Raw genomic sequence first — 18,622 nt, 5'->3', positions numbered from 1 at the left:
GTTTACATAGGCAGACCGCCGTTCTGCCTCTCCTCGGACCAATCTGTGGGTTCCAGCGGCCATTGCAGGCCGCTGGACCTGCCGATTGGCTCCCGCTGTGTCCAATAGCAGCGGGATCGGGGCTCCAGTGGCACGCGCGCCCAAGAGCAGGAACAAGAAATGACGTACAGGTATGTGAATTTGCGCTAAAGGGCCACCCTGCCGCAGTACATGTACGTGGGACGGCCCTTAAGCGGTTAAGGTATATCAAAAGGCAAAAAAACATATTTCCTGCTTATATAAAGGTCAGGTTAATATAACCCAACACAGGGTTCTCCTTTGCAGTGTAAGTGTGAACTCTTTGGACCCTGAAGTAAAAGGGAACATTGTGGACCCTGATGTAAAGGAGAATTCTGGTGTGAGAGGCAATGCTGCAGTCTCTGCTGTAAAGGGAAACTGATGTAAGGGAGACCCTGGTCACCACAGCCCCCTCCTAGAGCTCCCCCCTACATCAAAGTCCACAGACACTGCATACATGGCACAAGAGATGGTCAGAGACTGCGAACATGGCACAAGAGACGATCAGAGACTGTGGACATGGCACAAGAGACATTTAGAGACTGTGGACATGGCACAAGAGACGATCAGAGACTGCGGACATGGCACCAGAGACGATCAGAGACAGTGGACGTGGCACAAGAGACGATCAGAGGCTGAAGACATGACACAAGAGACGATCAGAGACCGTGGACGTGGCACAAGAGATGATCAGAGACTGCGGACGTGGCACAAGAGACGATCAGAGACTGCAGACATGACACAAGAGACAATCAGAGACTGCGAACATGGCACAAGAGACGATCAGAGACAGTGGACGTGGCACAAGAGACGGTCAGAGACTGTGAACATGACACAAGAGACAATCAGAGACTGCGGACATGACACAAGAGACAATCAGAGACTGCGGACATGGCACAATTGACAATCAGAGACTGCAGACATGGCACAAGAGATGATCAGGGACCGTGGACGTGGCACAAGAGATGGTCAGAGACTGCGGACATGGCACAAGAGACGATCAGAGACTGTGGACGTGGCACAAGAGACGATCAGAGGCTGAGGACATGACACAAGAGACGATCAGAGACGGTAGATGTGGCACAAGAGACCATCAGAGACTGCGAACATGACACAAGAGACGGTCAGAGACTGCGGACATGGCGCAAGAGACGGTCAGAGACTGTGGACGTGGCTCAAGTGACCATCAGGTACTGCATACATGGCACATTGGCATGGTTGGTACAATAATGTCTACAGGCAGATTCTGACAGCATTAAGCTAGAAGCAACTTAGTTGCCCTACCTTCCACAGAGATGAGAGAGAGATCTTCATCTGTGCTGGTAGCAGGGGCACTCATGCTCTTCCTGGGCCTTCTGCTGGCATTGGCCCCTCTCCCTGGTCTCACTCGGCTCCAGGCTCCTCCCCAGGTGCTAGGATAAGGACCGAGTGGGAAACCCCTGGCTTTGGCGCCCCCCACCCCTCTTGGCGCCCTCAGGCGGCCGCCTTGGCTGCCTTATGCTGGCGCCGGCCCTGCCTCTGGCACTCACTGGCGAGCTAGGCAGAAGAGGGGGCAGGCACAGATGGCTTCGGCTCTCAGCTCAGAGCTGAGAACTGAAGCCAGATGTCTGCCAGGCAGTTGGGTGGATCCTGACTATATTGTCAGGATCCTTCCAGAGACTGTGGCGGCTCTGCCGCGTCAGCCGAGAACATGTTTTAGCCCACTTTCAGCTGATTCTGGGTCAAAGGAGAGCAAAAGTACATGCATTTCTGTAACCCACAAGCGAAGTATGGCCACAAAAGCTTTAGCCATACTTCTCTTTCAAGAAAATCTAACGTTTTCTCCTATGTGTGTAAAAGTGCCAAATCCTAGAGAGACAATATATAAACTGCAAGTAATACTAACATTATCATTCCAAGGAACGCTGTTACATTCAGAGAAATATTACATTGACTTTTTATAACATTAAAAAGAAAACCAAATGTCCTACCTTTTCCTCCAATAGGGCCAATTTTACCCATCAGCCCTTGGCCACCCAAGTACCCAATTTCTCCTTTAGCACCTGAAAATGTAAAACATGTTAACAATACAAAACAAAATGCAAATCACTTAAACACACCAATCCTTTTGAACCACATTTTTTATTTAGCTCCCATTCACACTATTTTGCACAATGTCAGGCATTTTACATTGCACGGCAATCCATTTATTTTAATGGGCTGTCCTGCTTGCAATAAACAAGCTCATGTACCTTTTTTGAGCACTGTGCATTTTTTTTACTGAGGTCAAAGATTCCCCAGTCCCTTTCTCTGCACTTGACGGTGAATGAATGGGAAGCATTCTATGCTGAGTGGCTTCCTGTTCATTCACAAACTGAAGCATAGTAAACCGTTTACTATGCTTCAGTTATGAATGAACAGTGAGTGATCGGTACCGATCACTCACTGTGTTCATTCAGAAAAGGATAAAGGCCCCCTCTGCTCTCCATCCTGAAACATCCCCTTGTATGTTCACAGCAGCAGCCAGTGGGAGAGGATAGGAGGGTAGCCAAAGTCCTGCTAGTGGGGGGAGGGGGGGTTGGTGGCCCGCAGCAGTGGGAATATGCACAGTCCAGTGTGCCCAGACGCACCCGGCACACCTTATGCGCACACCTATGGTGTGGGCAGTTCAGAATGTGGGGACAGGGATGAGCACGTGCTCATGCCCCTAAAGGCCAACAGAGACATATACCAAAACATGGAGTTGGTGTTAAGGTGGCGCACTCCGTAAATGACCACACATTAGAGTTTAGTACTGCTTTTCTTGAATTGTCTTGTCCCCTGGTGTGAACCATATGTGTTATATGCCTTGCATGTACCCCTTTATGTATGACTTCAGACCAGGCAAAATATGTTAACAAAGTTCTTTTACTAAAGTTGTTTAAGTTTAAATATTATTACAGCTTGATTGTTCCCAGACATCCATTCCTTTCACAAAGTGCTATTTTTTCGATGCCTCCTGATGCCCCCTGCCTATTGAGGTAGTCATACCTTCAACCTCTTTGAGCCAGCGGTATGTATATATGCAGCCTCTCAGTGGGTGGGCCTTAATGTTTACTTGCAATTGGGAGCTTTCTGATCATATGATCGCTGTGATAGCCAATCACAGCGTTCACATGATCAGAAACCCCACCCAGCCTCCCGGCATCAAAAACCTCTTAAGTCCGTAGGAGGCGCCGGTGCTAAGGGGTGAAATTGTAGTAAAAGTCCTTATCCTTAAAGTCCTTTGAACACAAGCCCATAAGTCCTGGAACCCCAACTGGGTTCCCGCTAAGGGGTAATCTTGCAGCAAAATGTTGATCACATGTTCAGTAATACACTGATTCCCTTCCTATACATGAAGAGACCTCGACACAGCAACTAGACGCTGTTCTGTCTTTTATACATTTGCCCCAGCAAAGAGCGGTACCATCCAAAAAGTTCAGGAAAACCTGACCAGCAGTGTTAATCCTTGACCCTCAGGAGCTACCAGCTCAGCAGGGTAACAATAACCAAACAATGTAACAGCCAATACAGCCACACACGCAATACCCTTTCTAGAAAAAAACCTACTTAGATGTGGGTGACAAGAGAGGTAAGTATTTACTGTCTTTTTTTGAGCTTTTTTTTTTTTTAGAGACAGACTAACTTTAAAAAGAGACAGTTGGGCTGTGATGGGAATCACTTTGGGCGGGGGGGCTGGTGGAACCCAGCTTACCTTGGAGAGCACTGGAAAGCTCCTTGTCCAGCTCCCTCAGCCCCTCTTATGTGTGTCTATTAGGGGCACAGGGTGACCGAGAACCCCAGTTGGGTATGCCTCACCCAACTCACCGTACAACCACATGGGACTCAGTATTTCCCTTTGGCACTGTTGTCCTGGATTGTGTGTGTGTGGTTTGTGCTGAAAGAAGGAAGGGGCTGTTTTCATATGGGACATTAATGTTTGTGAGCAATATCCTTCAAGAAATGTATGAAGATGAATAACATCACCTTTAAGACTGCTAGACTCTTGTTGGAGTGTTTCACAGACCATTAAGAGCCCTTGCACACTGGGGCGGTTTGCAGGCGCTATTGCGCTAATAATAGCACCTGCAAACTGCCCCGAAAGTGCCGCTGCTGTGTATCCAGTGTGCAAGCCCCGAGGGTTTGCACACTGGAGCGATGCGCTGGCAGGACGGTAAAAAAAGTCCTGCCAGCAGCATCTTCGGAGTGGTGAAGGAGCGGTGTGTATACCGCTCCCTTACCGCTCCTGCCTATTGAAAGCAATGGGACAGCGCGGCTATACCGCCAGCAAAGCGCCTCTGTAGAGGCGCTTTGCGGTGGTATTTAACCCTTTCTCGGCCGCTAGCGGGGGGTAAAACCGCCCCGCTAGCGGCCGCATACCGACGGTAAAACGCCGCTAATAATAGCGGCGTTTTACTGCCGACGCCGCCCCCCGCCCCAGTGTGCAAGGGCTCTAATAGATAGTTTGAGGTGGGGTGGGGGTTGTTATGTGTTTGTTAAGTGTCTGTATCCCATTGTTCTATTGTGTCTGTCTGCTTTGGGAGGGGGGAATTCCTCCAACACCCCACCTGCAGATAAGGTGGTCTATTGCTGAAATGTTTGAATACCTGTGTGTCCCTTATTGCGGATTGGACAGTTTACCCTGCCGCGAATCATTATGCAAAGAGAGGGGGGAGTTGTCCTCTGAGTTGTATATCTCTTTGTACCTGTGTTTGAATAAACAGTTTTATGTTCCCCCCCTACACTGAGTTACGGCTAGTGACAGGGTGGGCTAAGGGGTCTTGGATCGGGCTGGTACCGGACAAAAGAATCATTTGCGGAGGACATAATCCTGTTGAGGATGGAGGTCCGTAACATGGGCTATGCAAGGAGTACCACCTGTGCTAACCAGGGGAATCAATATATGTAACCTAGCCTCAAACAAGCATAAAAGGCCCTATGCTCCTCATTTCTTACAAAAAATAGGGAATTCATTACAGAGAGCTGCATCATTATAAAGCAATAACTAACCGTGTGCCTCATTGTTTCCATAGCAACATAATGAAGATATTTAACTGCATAACATATATTAATTTGATCCAAAACCAGGTTCCAAATTCTGTACTGCTGGAAAAATCATGATGTGATCAAACAATACTGAGCCCTCTCAAAGGTGATATGCTATCCGATTTTTGTGGATGGCCCTTGGTTCATCCACATAGGGGTCCTTCTCCACATAGTATCTTGATGAGGTGTACTTTTTTTTTTTTTTTTTTGCTCTATTGTCTTGATACTGCTCAAGTATCCATGAATGCACAGCCAGGGACATGGCCCATCCTGTCCATCTGCAGCTTGTCACATGGGCACCTCGCCTCATGGTCATTGGGCTATGACTGATCGTGCATGTAAGTATGGTTGTGCTCATGTTAAAGCAAAATAGAGGCATTAGCATGCATCCGGGATGCTGGGAGTACAATTGTAGGGCATTAAAATTGTCCTTTCTGGTGGCTGGGGATGTGTATTAATATTGCTGTTACTCTGATTACAGATAACATGGATCACCTGATTGCTCTTTTCTCCAGCCCATTGCCGACTTTGCCTGTTCCCGTTATTCATTTTACCCTCTGCCTACCTTGACCTTCACTTAGACCTCAACTGTTCTCATGCTTCCCGCCTGCTTCGACCTTTGCCTGGACGTTGACTACTCTTGTAAAAAGCCCACTACTGTTTGAATAGCTTTCCAGGTCTTATGGATCAGCAAAAAGGTGGAGAATTGTTATAAAGTAAAAAAAATCTGGCCTCCAATAAACAGACCAGTGGATCTTGTGGTAATTGGGATAGCAACACCCTTTGTACGGGGTCCTGGGCAATGCCTGTTCTCCCCATCTAGTAAAATTCTGAGCCTGAGAGGACAAAAAATATAATTCGGCATTAGGAACCGCTAACCCTCCACCATCCACCATACTTTGGAATTTGTAGTGCCTCCAATTTGATCCTAGGCCTAGGCTAGGTCTACCTTTCAAGATGAGATCACTGAACAGAGAATCAATTTTCCTAAAAATGTTTTGGGGTAACATATAGAAACATTATGGAGTACATATAATAATTGCGGCAAACAAGACCATTTTTATAAGATTCACCCTGCCCGCGACTGAGATAGGTAATTTACACCAAGTAACACACGATTCCTTTTCCATTTTATAAAGAATGGATCTATATTCAAAGTAGCATAATCCGATAACCTAGAAGAGACATGAATCCGCAGATGTTTTAAAAGATCAGACCAAAGCAATCTGGCTAGCAGCAGGGGGAAGTGAGTCTGTTGTAGGATCCAACAGTCAAAGGACTGGTTTGTCCTAATTTATAGTAGATTCTGAAAAAGATCTATACATAGGAGATCAAAGACATAGTAGACACTAAAGATTTTGACGTATTACTAAGAAACAAAGGGGTTGATTGAATAAAGGGAAATAGGCTGTGTACTTTGCAAAGTGTAATTGCACTATGCAAATGCAATTGCTCCGGAACTTCGTAAATGAGGTAAAGCTTCACTTTGCAAAGAATATCCAATCACTTGCAAGGAAATTTAACCACTTCCGGACTTCCTGCCGTCATTATACAGCGGTACTTTGAATAGGAATATCATTGTTATAGAGCTAGATGCCATATATTGTTATACAGCTAGATGCCATAAGCCCGGTATTCTCTTCTTCACCCGCCTCCGCCGCTTACCGAAGCCGCTGGCAGTGGCGGAGGCAATCGGGTCCTCTTCCGGGTTTGGTATGGAGCAGAGTGAGGGGAAGGTGGCCCCCACCCACCTCCATACCATTGCAGGGCAGAAGCAACGTCAAAATGTCACTTCCGCCGCCCATAGCTCTTAAAGCAACATTTTTTTTTTTTTTCAAACAATTTAAAAAAATTTTTTTTTATTGCATTTTGGTGTAAATATGAGATCTGAGATCTTTTTGACCCCAGATCTCATATTTAAGAGGTCCTGTCATGCTTTTTTTCTATTACAAGGGATGTTTACATTCCTTGTAATAGGAATAAAAGTGACACATGTTTTTTTAAAAGAACAGTGTAAAAATAAAAAATAAAAGGTAAAATAAATAAGAAAAAAAAAATATTTTTTAAACGCGCCCTGTCCCGCCGAACATAGGTGAGTAGCGCCCGCATATGAAAACGGTGTTCAAACCACACTTGTGAGGTATCACCACGATCGTTAGAGTGAGAGCAATAATTCTAGCCCTAGACCTCCTCTGTAACTCATGCAACCTGTAGATTTTTTTAAACGTTGCATATGGAGAATTTTAAGGATAAAATTTGTCGCCATTCCACGAGCGAGCGCAACTTTGAAGCGTGACATGTTGGGTATCAATTTACTCGGCGTAACATCATCTTTCACAATATAAAAAAAAATTGGGCTAACTTTACTGTTGTCTTATTTTTTAATTCAAAAAAGTGTATTTTTTCCAAAAAAAGACTGCTGCGCAAATACGGTGTGACAGAAAGTATTGCAACAACCACCATTTTATTCTCTAGGGTGTTAGATATATATAATGATAATATATATAATGTTTGGGGGTTCTAAGTAATTTTCTAGCAAAAAAAAAAAAAAGATTTTAACTTGTAAACAACAAGTTTGAAAAATAGGCCTGGTGTCCTTGGGTGACCCACTTTCTTTCTCCTAATTTTGACACTTCTTTACTAAGACCTTAGTAACTATATAACTTTGTTTTGAATAACTGATAAAAAGATACTATGTATATATTGTTACTAAGAAATCCCCGGAAACCTCTACTAATCCAGACTTTTTTTTTTCTTCTTCTTCTTCTTCTTATCTTTACTTTCCTTTAATTCTTTTCTTTTCTCCTTATTCTATCCTGTCTTCTCCTATTTATTTTTACATAACGAAATGGTAGCGAAACACTCACTTTTATAATGTTCAATTATAATACAATAATAGATAGTAAGCTCTAATGTCCTATTATAGATAACTGAATCTCATAGTAATTAATATTATTTCTTTATTACATATTACTCAAAGTTAAAAGTTTAACAACTTTTTCATTTTTTTGTTGCTCTTGATTATATAATTGTTAAAATTGATTGTAACACCTTAGTCTTTCTAAAACATATAGCCTATTTAAGTCTTTCATTGCTTGTAACTACAAGAAATACTAAGATCTGATATGTAAATTCAACTAATGCTACCATTTAATGTAATCAATATTTTGTTAATTGTATCAATGTTTATATTTTCAAAATCAATAAACAAATTTGACGAGAAAAATAGGCCTGGTCTTAAAGTGGTTAAAAAAACAGCATTTTTGCTTTAACGTGATTGGATGATGGAAGTCAGCAAAGCTTCTGCTCATTTACTAAGCTCTGGAGCAACTGCACTTGTCTATTTGCCTTTAGTAAATCAACCTAAAAGTGTCATCGGCATAAAGAGCAATCCGATCTTTACCAGTACGCCTACAAAAACCCACAATATCAGGGGATTGCCGAATGGCAGAAGAAAGTGGCTCTAGGGCCAAACCAAAAAGGAGAAGGATAAGGGACATCCCTGCCTAGTTCCACGAGAGAGGGAAAAAGTATCTGATAATACCCCATTCACTTATACATGGGCCTTAGGAACTGAATACAAGAGTTTTATGCACTGAATAAAACAGGGACCAAATGAAACTTAAGCAGCATATGCCATAGGAAATTCTATTTTAGGCTATCAAAAGCTTTAGCTGTGTCTAATGAACGAACGGCCCTATTACTCATACTAATAGATTGAACTTGCAGAGCTGGACAATGAACTATGTAAAAATTGCCATACCTAAACTTCATTTTTAAAAATTCCACTCCACCTAAATACAGTGAAAATATTCCACAAATGTATTTTACCTTTTGATCCCATGGGACCTTCTTTTCCCGGTTTTCCAATCTCACCAATATCCCCATTTTCACCAACATCGCCTGAAAAAAAAAAATTGAGAAGTTAAAGAGGAAGCACAAAAATGAATACACAACATATTGAGAATTCATCTTTTCTTTAACCACTTAAGCCCCGGACCATTTGGCTGGCCAAAGACCAGAGCACTTTTTGCGATTTGACACTGCATCGCTCTAACTGATAATTGCGCGGTCATGCGACGTGGCTCCCAAACACAATTGATGTCCTTTTTTTCCCCACAAATACAGCTTTCTTTTGGTGGTATTTGATCACCTCTGCGGTTTTTATTTTTTGCGATATAAACAAAAAAATATTAAATAATAAATTTTGAAAAAAAATGCATTATTTTTCACTTTTTCCTATAATAAATATCCCCCAAAAATGTATAAAAAAACATTTTTTTTCCTCATTTTAGGCCGATACGTATTCTTCGAAATAGTTTTGGTAAAAAAAAAAATCGCAATTAGTGTTTATTGATTGGTTTGCACGAAAGCTATAGCGTCTACAAAATAGGGGATAGTTTTATGGCATTTTTATTATTATTTTTTTTTAATTAGTAATGGTGACGATCTGCGAATTTTACAGCGATCAGAGCTACAAATAGCCGCTGATTACTGTGTAAATGACACTGGCAGTGAAGGGGTTAACCACTAGGGGGCGATGAAGGGGTTAAGTGTGTCCTAGGGAGTGAGTCTAACTGTGGGGGGATGGGCTACAACTCACATGACAGCGATCACTGAGGTCATGGCAGTGACCTCTGTCATGTCACAAGGCAGAACGGGGAAATGCCTAGTTTACATAGGCACTTCCTCGTTCTGCAGCTCTGTGACACGATCGCCGGGAGATCACTCGATGTCCACCGGTCCCGCAGGCACGGCCACGCTGTACGCGGCAGGCACACGAGCCTGCTAGCCCTGATTTTTAAAGAGGACGTACAGGTACGCCCAGTCGCCCACCGCTGCCATTGTGCCGACGTATATCGGTGGTCGGCAAGTGGTTAAAGCATAAATCCACTTTTGTGGAGGAAAAAACATTCCCCTCTGGGTGATCCATGTACATTGCAAGGGTTATAACAACCTTTGTTGCAGATTCCTACCTTTTTGTTATTCTGAAGTAATCCCTGTGTGTTTGTCTGTGCCTCTGTGAAGAGTGAGTCTAATGGGAGTGGTTTCATAATTAACTGTCAGGTGTGGCAGCTGAAGAGCACTAATGAGGAAAGCTGCTGGGCCTGCATCCCTTTAGACGTGTTTCTATTGGAAATATCTCACCAAAGATGACATTTTTGTTGCAGGGGATGCCTAAAGTCCGACTTGTATCTAATGTCGCGTACAACACGACCGGACTTTACGGCATACTTGGTCCTGTGGACTGGAGTCCGTCGGACAATTCGATCGTGTGTGGGCTCCAGCGAACTTTTTTTCCCCAAAAGTTCGACGGACCTAGAAATGAAACATGTTTCAAATCTTTTCGACGGACTCAAGTCCGGTCGAAAAGTCCGCTTGTCTGTATGCTAGTCCGACGGACAAGAACCGACCCCAGGGCAGCTATTGGCTACTGGCTATGATCTTCCTTGTTTTAGTCCGGTCGTACGTCATCACGTTCGAATCCGTCAGACTTTGGTTGATCGTGTGTAGGCAAGTCCTTTCATTCGTAAAGTCCGTCGTAAAGTCCGTTGAAAAGTCCGCCGGACAAAGTCTGCCGTAAAGTCCGGTCGTGTGTACGTGGCATTAGGCAGACTTCTGGGGAAATTGGTGAGCCAATCACACAAGCGGGAAATGATGTTTCTGGGGAGTGGTCAGTACATTCTATTTACAGAACAACTCCATGTAGCCATAATGCATTTATAGAAAATTACAGAGCTGCAGACTGAAAAGGAAAGGTAATTTTTAAAAACATTCAATTACAATATGACTTCTGTCGCAATTGTACACGCTATATAATTTGTTCTTTATTTGCAATTTTTTTCCCCACAAAAGTGGAGTTACCCTTTAACTAGAACCTGTTATAAATTGTTGCCTGGCATGCTGATCCTCTAGATCCACAACTGAACAATAACTACTACTGTCACACTGGGGCGTCGGGCCTTTTAGGCTGCTAGCGGGGCGCTTTTAACCCCTGCTAATGGCCGAAAAAGGGTTAAAAGCACCCGCTGCAACAGGGCTTTGCCGGCACTTCAGCGGCGCTGCCCATTGATTTCAATGGGCAGGGGTGCTGTCGGAGCGGTGTATACACCGCTCCTACAGCGCCTCAAAGATGCTGCTTGCCGGACTTTTTTTAGCGTCCTGCCAGCGCACCGCTCTAGTGGGAAAGCCCTTGGGCTTTCCCACTGGAGTGACAGGAGAGGCTCTTTACAGGCTGTAGCGCCTGTAAAGCACCTCAATGTGAAAGCAGCCTTATGCAAATTGTGAGCTCTGACTTAGTTACATACTGTGTATTAGGTATTTCGTTTGGACAAAAAAAGAGCGACAGTTTTGAAAAAAAAAGCAATATTTTGTACTTTTTGCTATAATAAATATCCCCAAAAAATATATAAAAAAACATTTTTTTTCCTCTGTTTAGGCCGATACGTATTCTTCTACATATTTTTGGTTAAAAAAAAAATCGCAATAAGCGTATATTGATTGGTTTGCGCAAAAGTTATAGCGTCTACAAAACAGAGGATAGTTTTATAGCATTTTTATTAATAATTTTTTTTTTTTACTAGTAATGGCGGAGATCAGTGATTTTTACTGTGACTGCGACATTATGGCGGACACATCGGACAATTTTGACACATTTTTGGGACCATTGGCATTAATACAGCGATCAGTGTGATTAAAAATGCATTGATTACTGTAAAAATGTCACTGGCAGTGAAGGGGTTAACACTAGGGGGCAAGGAAGGGGTTAAGTGTGTTCCCAGTTTGTGTTTCTAACTGAAGGAGGGAGGGGACTGTGCAGGGAGGATAACAGATCGCTGTTCATACTTTGTATGAACAGACGATCTGTCAGTTCTCCCCTCAGAGAACTGGAAACTGTGTGTTTACACACACAGATCCCGGTTCTCCATGTGCCCCGAGCAATCGCGGGAGCCCAGCGGTGATCAAGACATCGGCTCGGGGGGGCGAGCGGGGCGCGCCCCCTAGTGGCCACAGGGCGAAGCGACGTTACATAACGTCGTTTCGCCCAGCCGCGCCATTCTGCCGCAGTACAACTGCAGCGGCTGGTCGGCATGTGGTTAAGCAAATAATTATGCATTTGGATTAGGAAAATACTTAAAATCTTATTTTAAGCAGTCAGCGGGTGCCGACCACTAGTAAAAACAGCACACACTGGTTAGGCACACATTTAACCCTTTGATCGCCAAAGATGTTCACCCCTTCCCAGCCAGTGTCATTAGTACAGTGACAGTGCATATTTTTAGCACTGATCAGTGTATTAGTGTCACTGGTCCCCAAAAAGTGTCAAAAGTGTCACTTAGTGTCCGCAGCAATATCGCAGTCTCGCTATAAGTTGCTGATCGCCACTATTACTAGTATAAATAAATAAAAACTCCATAAATCTATCCAATAGTTTGTAGACGCTATAATTTTTGTGCAAACCAAACAATATACGCTTATTGGGGTTTTTTTTTACCAGAAATATGTAGCAGAATACATATTGGCCTAAATTTATGAGGAAATTCGATTTTTTACATTTGTTTTATTGGATAGGTTTTATAGCAGGAAGTAAAAAATATTATTATTTTTTTTTTCAAAATTGTCTGTCTATTTTGTTCATAACGCAAAAAATAAAAAAAACGCAGAGGTGATTAAATACCACCAAAAGAAAGCTCTATTTGAGGGGAAAAAAAGACATCGATTTTATTCAGGTACAGCGTCTCACGACCGTGCAATTGTCAGTTAAAGTAACACCGTGAAGGGGGGTAAATCTTCTGGAGCTGAAATGGTTAAAATGGTTGTAAAGGATTAAAAAAAAAATAAAAAATAATAACAAACATGTCTATACTTACCTGATCTGCGCAATAGAATTGCAAAGAGCGGCCATAATCCTCCTCTTCTCTGGTCCCCCGCCAGCACTCCTCCTCTCTTGCTGGTGCCACCTGCCACCAATAGGAAACTGATTCCCATGGGGGGGGGGCACTCATACTGGCTCGCTCCGGACCCCCCCCCCCGCACTGCTCCGTCTATTGACACAAACAGCGGGTCACGGCCCCGCCCCCCGCTCCCTCGTCAATGGAGTTAATTGACAGGAGTGGGAGCCAATGGCTTCTGCTGCTATCGGTCTACACAGAGAGGAGGGACAAAGCCAGGAGCTGGATTGTGATGGGGTTCAGGTAAGTATAAGGGAGGGGGTGAGGGGGGAGTCTGTGACACGGAAGCTTTTTTTTGGAATGCATTAAGGTAAAAAAGGCTTTGAGGCCTTGAGGCTTTAGGGCTCTTTCACATGGACGATCCGTATGACTCTACGGTCCGTCATCACCCGATCCCCCCATAGGGGAGAGCGGCGCTCTGACAGGTCCGTCGCTGCACAGTGTGCAGCGACGGACCTGTCATCTTCCTGCTCAGTGGGGATCGGCGGAGCGATCCCCGCTGAGCAAGCGGATATTCACTGGGCGGATCATCACTGATCCGCCCCATGTGAAAGAGCCCTTAGAACCACTTTAAGCCACTCGGCAGAATGTTTTCTCAGTCATTGCTCTCCCCAATTAACCACTTCCCGACTAACCACCGCAGTTATACTGCGGCAGTTTGGCTTCACTGCGCAAGCCGTCGTAGCTATACGTCGGCTCGCGGTGTCGGGGTAGCAGGCACAGCGGGGGTGCCGATCCTCGTGGCCGACGGACGCGATGACCACAGGCCACAAGCAATCGTGACCAGGAGACACAGGACAGGGACAAGTGTGTGTAAACACACTTCCCTGTTCTGTTCTGAGAGGAGTGACAGATCGTGTATTCCTATTGGCTAGGAACCACGATCTGCAACTTCCTCTGGTCAGTCCCCCCCCCCTTCAGTTAGAATCACCTCCCAGGGAACACAGTTAACCCCTTGATCGCCCCCTAGTGTTAACCCCTTCACTGCCAGTCACATTTACACAGTAATCAATGCATTTTTAATCGCACTGATTGCTGTATGAATGTGAATGGTGCCAAAATAGTGCCAAAAGTGTCTGATCTGTCCGCCAAAATGTCGCAATCAGGAAAAAAAAAAAAAAAAAAATTGCTGATCGCTGCCATTACTAGTAAAAAATAATAATACTAAAAGTGCTATAAATCTATCCCCTATTATGTAGACGCTATAACTTTTGCGCAAACCAATCAATGTACGCTTATTGCGATTTTTTTTTTTTTTTTACCAAAAATATGTAGAAGAATACGTATCGGCCTAAACTGAGAAAAAAAATTTCTTTTTTTTTAAAAAAAAAATGGGGATATTTATTATAGCAAAAAGTACAAAATATTGTGTTTTTTTTTTTTTCAAAATTGTCGCTCTTTTTTTGTTTATAGAGCAAAAAATAAAAACCACAGAGGCGATCAAATACCACCAAAAGAAAGCTCTATTTGTGGGAAAAAAAAGGACATCAATTTTGTTTGGGTGCAACATCGCACGACTGCGCAATTGTCAGTTAAAACGACGCAGTGCCGAATCGCAAAAAGTGCTCCGGTCAGGGAGGGGGTAAATTCTTCCGGGGCTGAAGTGGTTAATGGACAGCAAAGGGGGAATAAGGAGAAAAGAGGATGGGAAGGAGATCTGTAAGTGAAACTGCAGTGAAGGAAGATCAGGTCACCTGCTCCACCAGACAGAGCTGTGATGTGACAGAGCTGTGTAACTCTTAGTGCCGGTTCACATAGGGGCGACTTGTCAGGCGATCTAGTCGCCTGACAAGTCGCCTCCCGTTCTGTGCTACGGAACCGTTCTAATAGGAGCGACGCAAGTCGCTCCGACTTAGAAAAAGGTTCCTGTAGGGTCGGTTCACACATGGGCAACACCATTATATGTATTTCGTTTTTTTATTTAGCTGTTTGCCTGGAGTTCACCTTATATATAATTCTTTTTAACATCTCATCTCATATGACTTTACCAGGACAGCTTGCCGATTCCAGGAGCCGGCCTTCCTTGTTTTTTTTTTTTTCAATGCATTTTAAATATTACAACTACGCTATTATTATTACACAGCAAATGAATTTTATGTGTCTGGTGACGCACTATACCTTAGCACTGAGTAATATATTTACATTTATCCAAAAACAGATAGCAGGGGCATTTACTGGAAATATTATGAGGCAAGCGGAGAGAAGGAGTTAATTGGGGGATATGCTGGCTCTGGACATCCAAAACAAATTCAATAAATTGCAGGTTCTCTTCAGATGAAATAAAACAGAGCAGGGAAGAGGAACATCGGTTTACAATTGTGCGGGATGTGGGAAACAGAATCACAGACTCTTCAGGAAGTGTGGGCAGCTTGGCACGTTCCTCCTCTCTCACAGTATGAGATGTTATTACACACCACCTTTTAAATAGGAGAGATGGAAGAAAAATATATGTGGGGTTATGTTCTGCTTAAAGAGGACCTGGACTCAGAAAGTGAATGCTTGCTATCTTAAAGGGTTAGTTCACCTTTACAAAAAGAAACTGCCTATGCAGGTACAGGATGTTTGGGGATAAAAGCAAACTGCGCAGCTCTGACTAAAGTAGAAAAATGCCCTTGCTATAGGTGTAGGACATTTACGTACCTCCTGAAGCTAGAATACTCCCGGGACGTTGCTAGGACATTACTTAGTGAGGCCTAGTCATTACGGCTCACCACTCCACCACTTTCTACCATTGTAGCCGGAAGGGGCTAAAGACATGCTTTACTTCACGGCCACAGCAAACTTAAATCGGCTTTCAGAATCTGACAGGTGGCACCACCTGCCAAACGTGCCCATTAAGGTAAATGGGAGCGGCGTGCCACAACCACAAGCCAAGCGCCTGGCTCGTAGTTGCGGTACGGTAGTGTAATACAAACCCCCCCTTGGAATTAAAAGAAAAAAATTGGAGACATCCAGGAGGTGGCAGGATCACCTCCTGAATGTCTGGTAGCCCCTAATCTACTGCCCTCTGAAATGGATCCACCAGCCTTTCTCAACTAGGGTCCCACGGAACCCTAGGTTCCTCTAGAGCAGTGGTTCTCAACTCCTGTCCTCGGGATCCGCTAACAGGCCAGATTTTAAGTATTACCTTGGAGAGATGCAGGCTAGAATACTGCAATCACTGAGCAGCAAGTGATATCACCTGTGATGTATTTTAGTTATCTTGCAAACCTGGCCTGTTAGTGGGTCCTGAGGACAGGAGTTGAGAACCACTGGTCTAGAGGTTGTTAGGGGTTCCTTGAGCAATACCTACCTCTCAGATAAGTAACCATTGACAATAGGGTTCTTGTTACGTGACTTTGAGGGGCCATTCTTCCCAATGACCACAAATGTAAGGAGCATTCCAGTGGTGAGAGTCCTAAATCGATCAATGGGTGGGAATCCTTCATATAACGTTTCATTATCAATATTTAACTCTCATTATTATCATAGTTTCCCCACTTTATTATTCACTCAAAGTAGCTACAGTTGTAGACCTTTAACATGGTGTCCATGAACTGGAAACCCATGATCCTATTGTAAAATAAAGTCCATCAAACACATCAATTTGCAATTGATGTCTCTGAATATGTCCTGAAATTATGAATGTCCACATTGTCTATGGGCATTGATCCCCACATTGATATTTCCACTTGGGATTATTGGACAGCCCCACCCAGTTACTGTATATTATGGGTGATTTCAGAATGATTGTAATGGGATAATACTGCGCAAATACCATGTGACATAAAAAACTGCAATGATCGCCATTTTATTCCCTAGGGTCTCTTCTAAAAAAAAAATGTATAATGTTTAGGGGTTATAAGTAATTTTGTAGCGAAAATTACTGATTTAAACTTGTAAACAAAAAGTGCCAAAAAAGGCCTGGTCTTCAATATCATAGTTATCTTCATACCAGAGTTGTCTATACAATAAATGAATAAAACACCACCAGTGTTGCCGTCATTACATAGAGATTAAACACCAGTCTCAATGCCAACGTCATAAAAAAAAAATAATAAAATGCCACAGCTGTTCCAGAGTCATAAAATTCCATAGCGGTTTTCGAATAAAAACATGGTAATCTCAATGCTGCGATTGTTAAAAAGAAATAGTCTGCACTCTCTGTGTCACAGTTATTAAATAATTATGAAGTGTCAGTCTCAGGGCCACGGTTATTAATGAAATAATGAAATACTGTTTTCAATGCTACATTCGTTAACAAGTAATAAAATGTCTATCTGAAAGCTGTTAAAAAAAAAAAAATGTTCATCTCGGTGCCAAAATCCCCAATAATAAGCATGGTATTAAAATTCCTCAGCAGTCATCCACCTAAACCAACAAAAGAAAAGTACCGGTAATTAAAACCCATTTCTGATGCATTAACAAAGACATGGATCTGGGTTAGCATACATTTGCAAATGTATGAGAAAGATACAAGACGGCATAAAGCAGAATTGTAGACAGACCATTTAGTTATTGTCAAATTACTGGGAACAAAGTTGGCCTTAACCACTTCAGCCCCGGCCCATTTGGCCGGCCAAAGACCAGAGCACTTTTTGCGATTTGGCACTGTGTCCCTTTAACTGACAATTGCGCGGTCATGCGACGTGGCTTCCAAACATAATTGACGTCCTTTTTCCCACAAATAGAGCTTTCTTTTGGTGGTATTTTATTTTGGTTTTTATTTTTTGCGCTATAAACAAAAAAAGAGTGACAATTTTGAAAACAAAAGCAATATTTTTTACTTTTTGCTATAATAAATATCCTCAAAATTATATAAAAAAAACATTTAGGCTGATACGTATTCTTCTACATATTTTTGTTTAAAAAAATCACATAAAGCGCTTATTGATTGGTTTGTGCAAAAGTTATAGCGTCTACAAAACAGGGGATAGTTTTATGGCATTTTTATTATTTTTTTTTACTAGTAATGGCGGCGATCTGAGATTTTAATCGGGACTGCGACATTATGGCGGACACATCGGACACTTTTGACACTATTTTGGGACCATTGTCATTTATACAGCGATCAGAGCTACAAATAGCCACTGATTACTGTGTAAATGGCAGTGAAGGGGTTAACCACTAGGGGGCGATGAAGGGGTTAAGTGTGTCCTAGGGAGTGATTCTAACTGTGGGGGGATGGGCTACAACTCACATCACAGCGACCACTGCTCCCGATGACAGGGAGCAGTGATCTCTGTCATGTCACAAGGCAGAATGGGCAAATGCCTAGTTTACATAGGCACTTCCTCGTTCTGCGGCTCTGTGACACGATCGCCGGGAGATCACTCGATGTCCACCGGTCCCGCAGGCACGGCCACGCTGTACGAGCGGGCACACGAGCCTGCTAGCCCTGATTCTTAAAGGGGACGTACAGGTACGCCCAGTCGCCCACCGCTGCCATTGTGCCGACGTAAATCGGTGGTCGGCAAGTGGTTAAAGCATAAATCCACTTTTGTGGAGGAAAGAACATTCCCCTCTGGGTGATCCATGTACATTGCAAGGATTATAACAACCTTTGTTGCAGATTCCTACCTTTATGT

General features: G+C 43.4%; 1 protein-coding gene across 2 annotated transcripts in view; it reads right to left on the bottom strand.

Annotated features, from left to right (window-relative positions):
- Positions 1 to 18,622, bottom strand: part of COLEC10 (collectin subfamily member 10) — a 120,284-nt gene that overhangs the window by 36,980 nt on the left and 64,682 nt on the right. For both annotated transcript variants that reach the window (XM_073632180.1, XM_073632179.1), the window contains 2 exons: positions 8,935 to 9,006; positions 2,028 to 2,099 (listed from right to left, as the gene is read on the bottom strand). In XM_073632180.1, coding sequence (XP_073488281.1) covers positions 2,028 to 2,099; positions 8,935 to 9,006 — 144 coding nt within the window. The remainder of the gene's footprint in view (positions 1 to 2,027; positions 2,100 to 8,934; positions 9,007 to 18,622) is intronic.

This window comes from Aquarana catesbeiana, linkage group LG05, assembly GCF_042186555.1.
Source record: "Aquarana catesbeiana isolate 2022-GZ linkage group LG05, ASM4218655v1, whole genome shotgun sequence".
In the NCBI taxonomy this organism is placed as follows: domain Eukaryota; kingdom Metazoa; phylum Chordata; class Amphibia; order Anura; family Ranidae; genus Aquarana; species Aquarana catesbeiana.
This window is presented reverse-complemented; position numbering and strand designations above follow the sequence as displayed.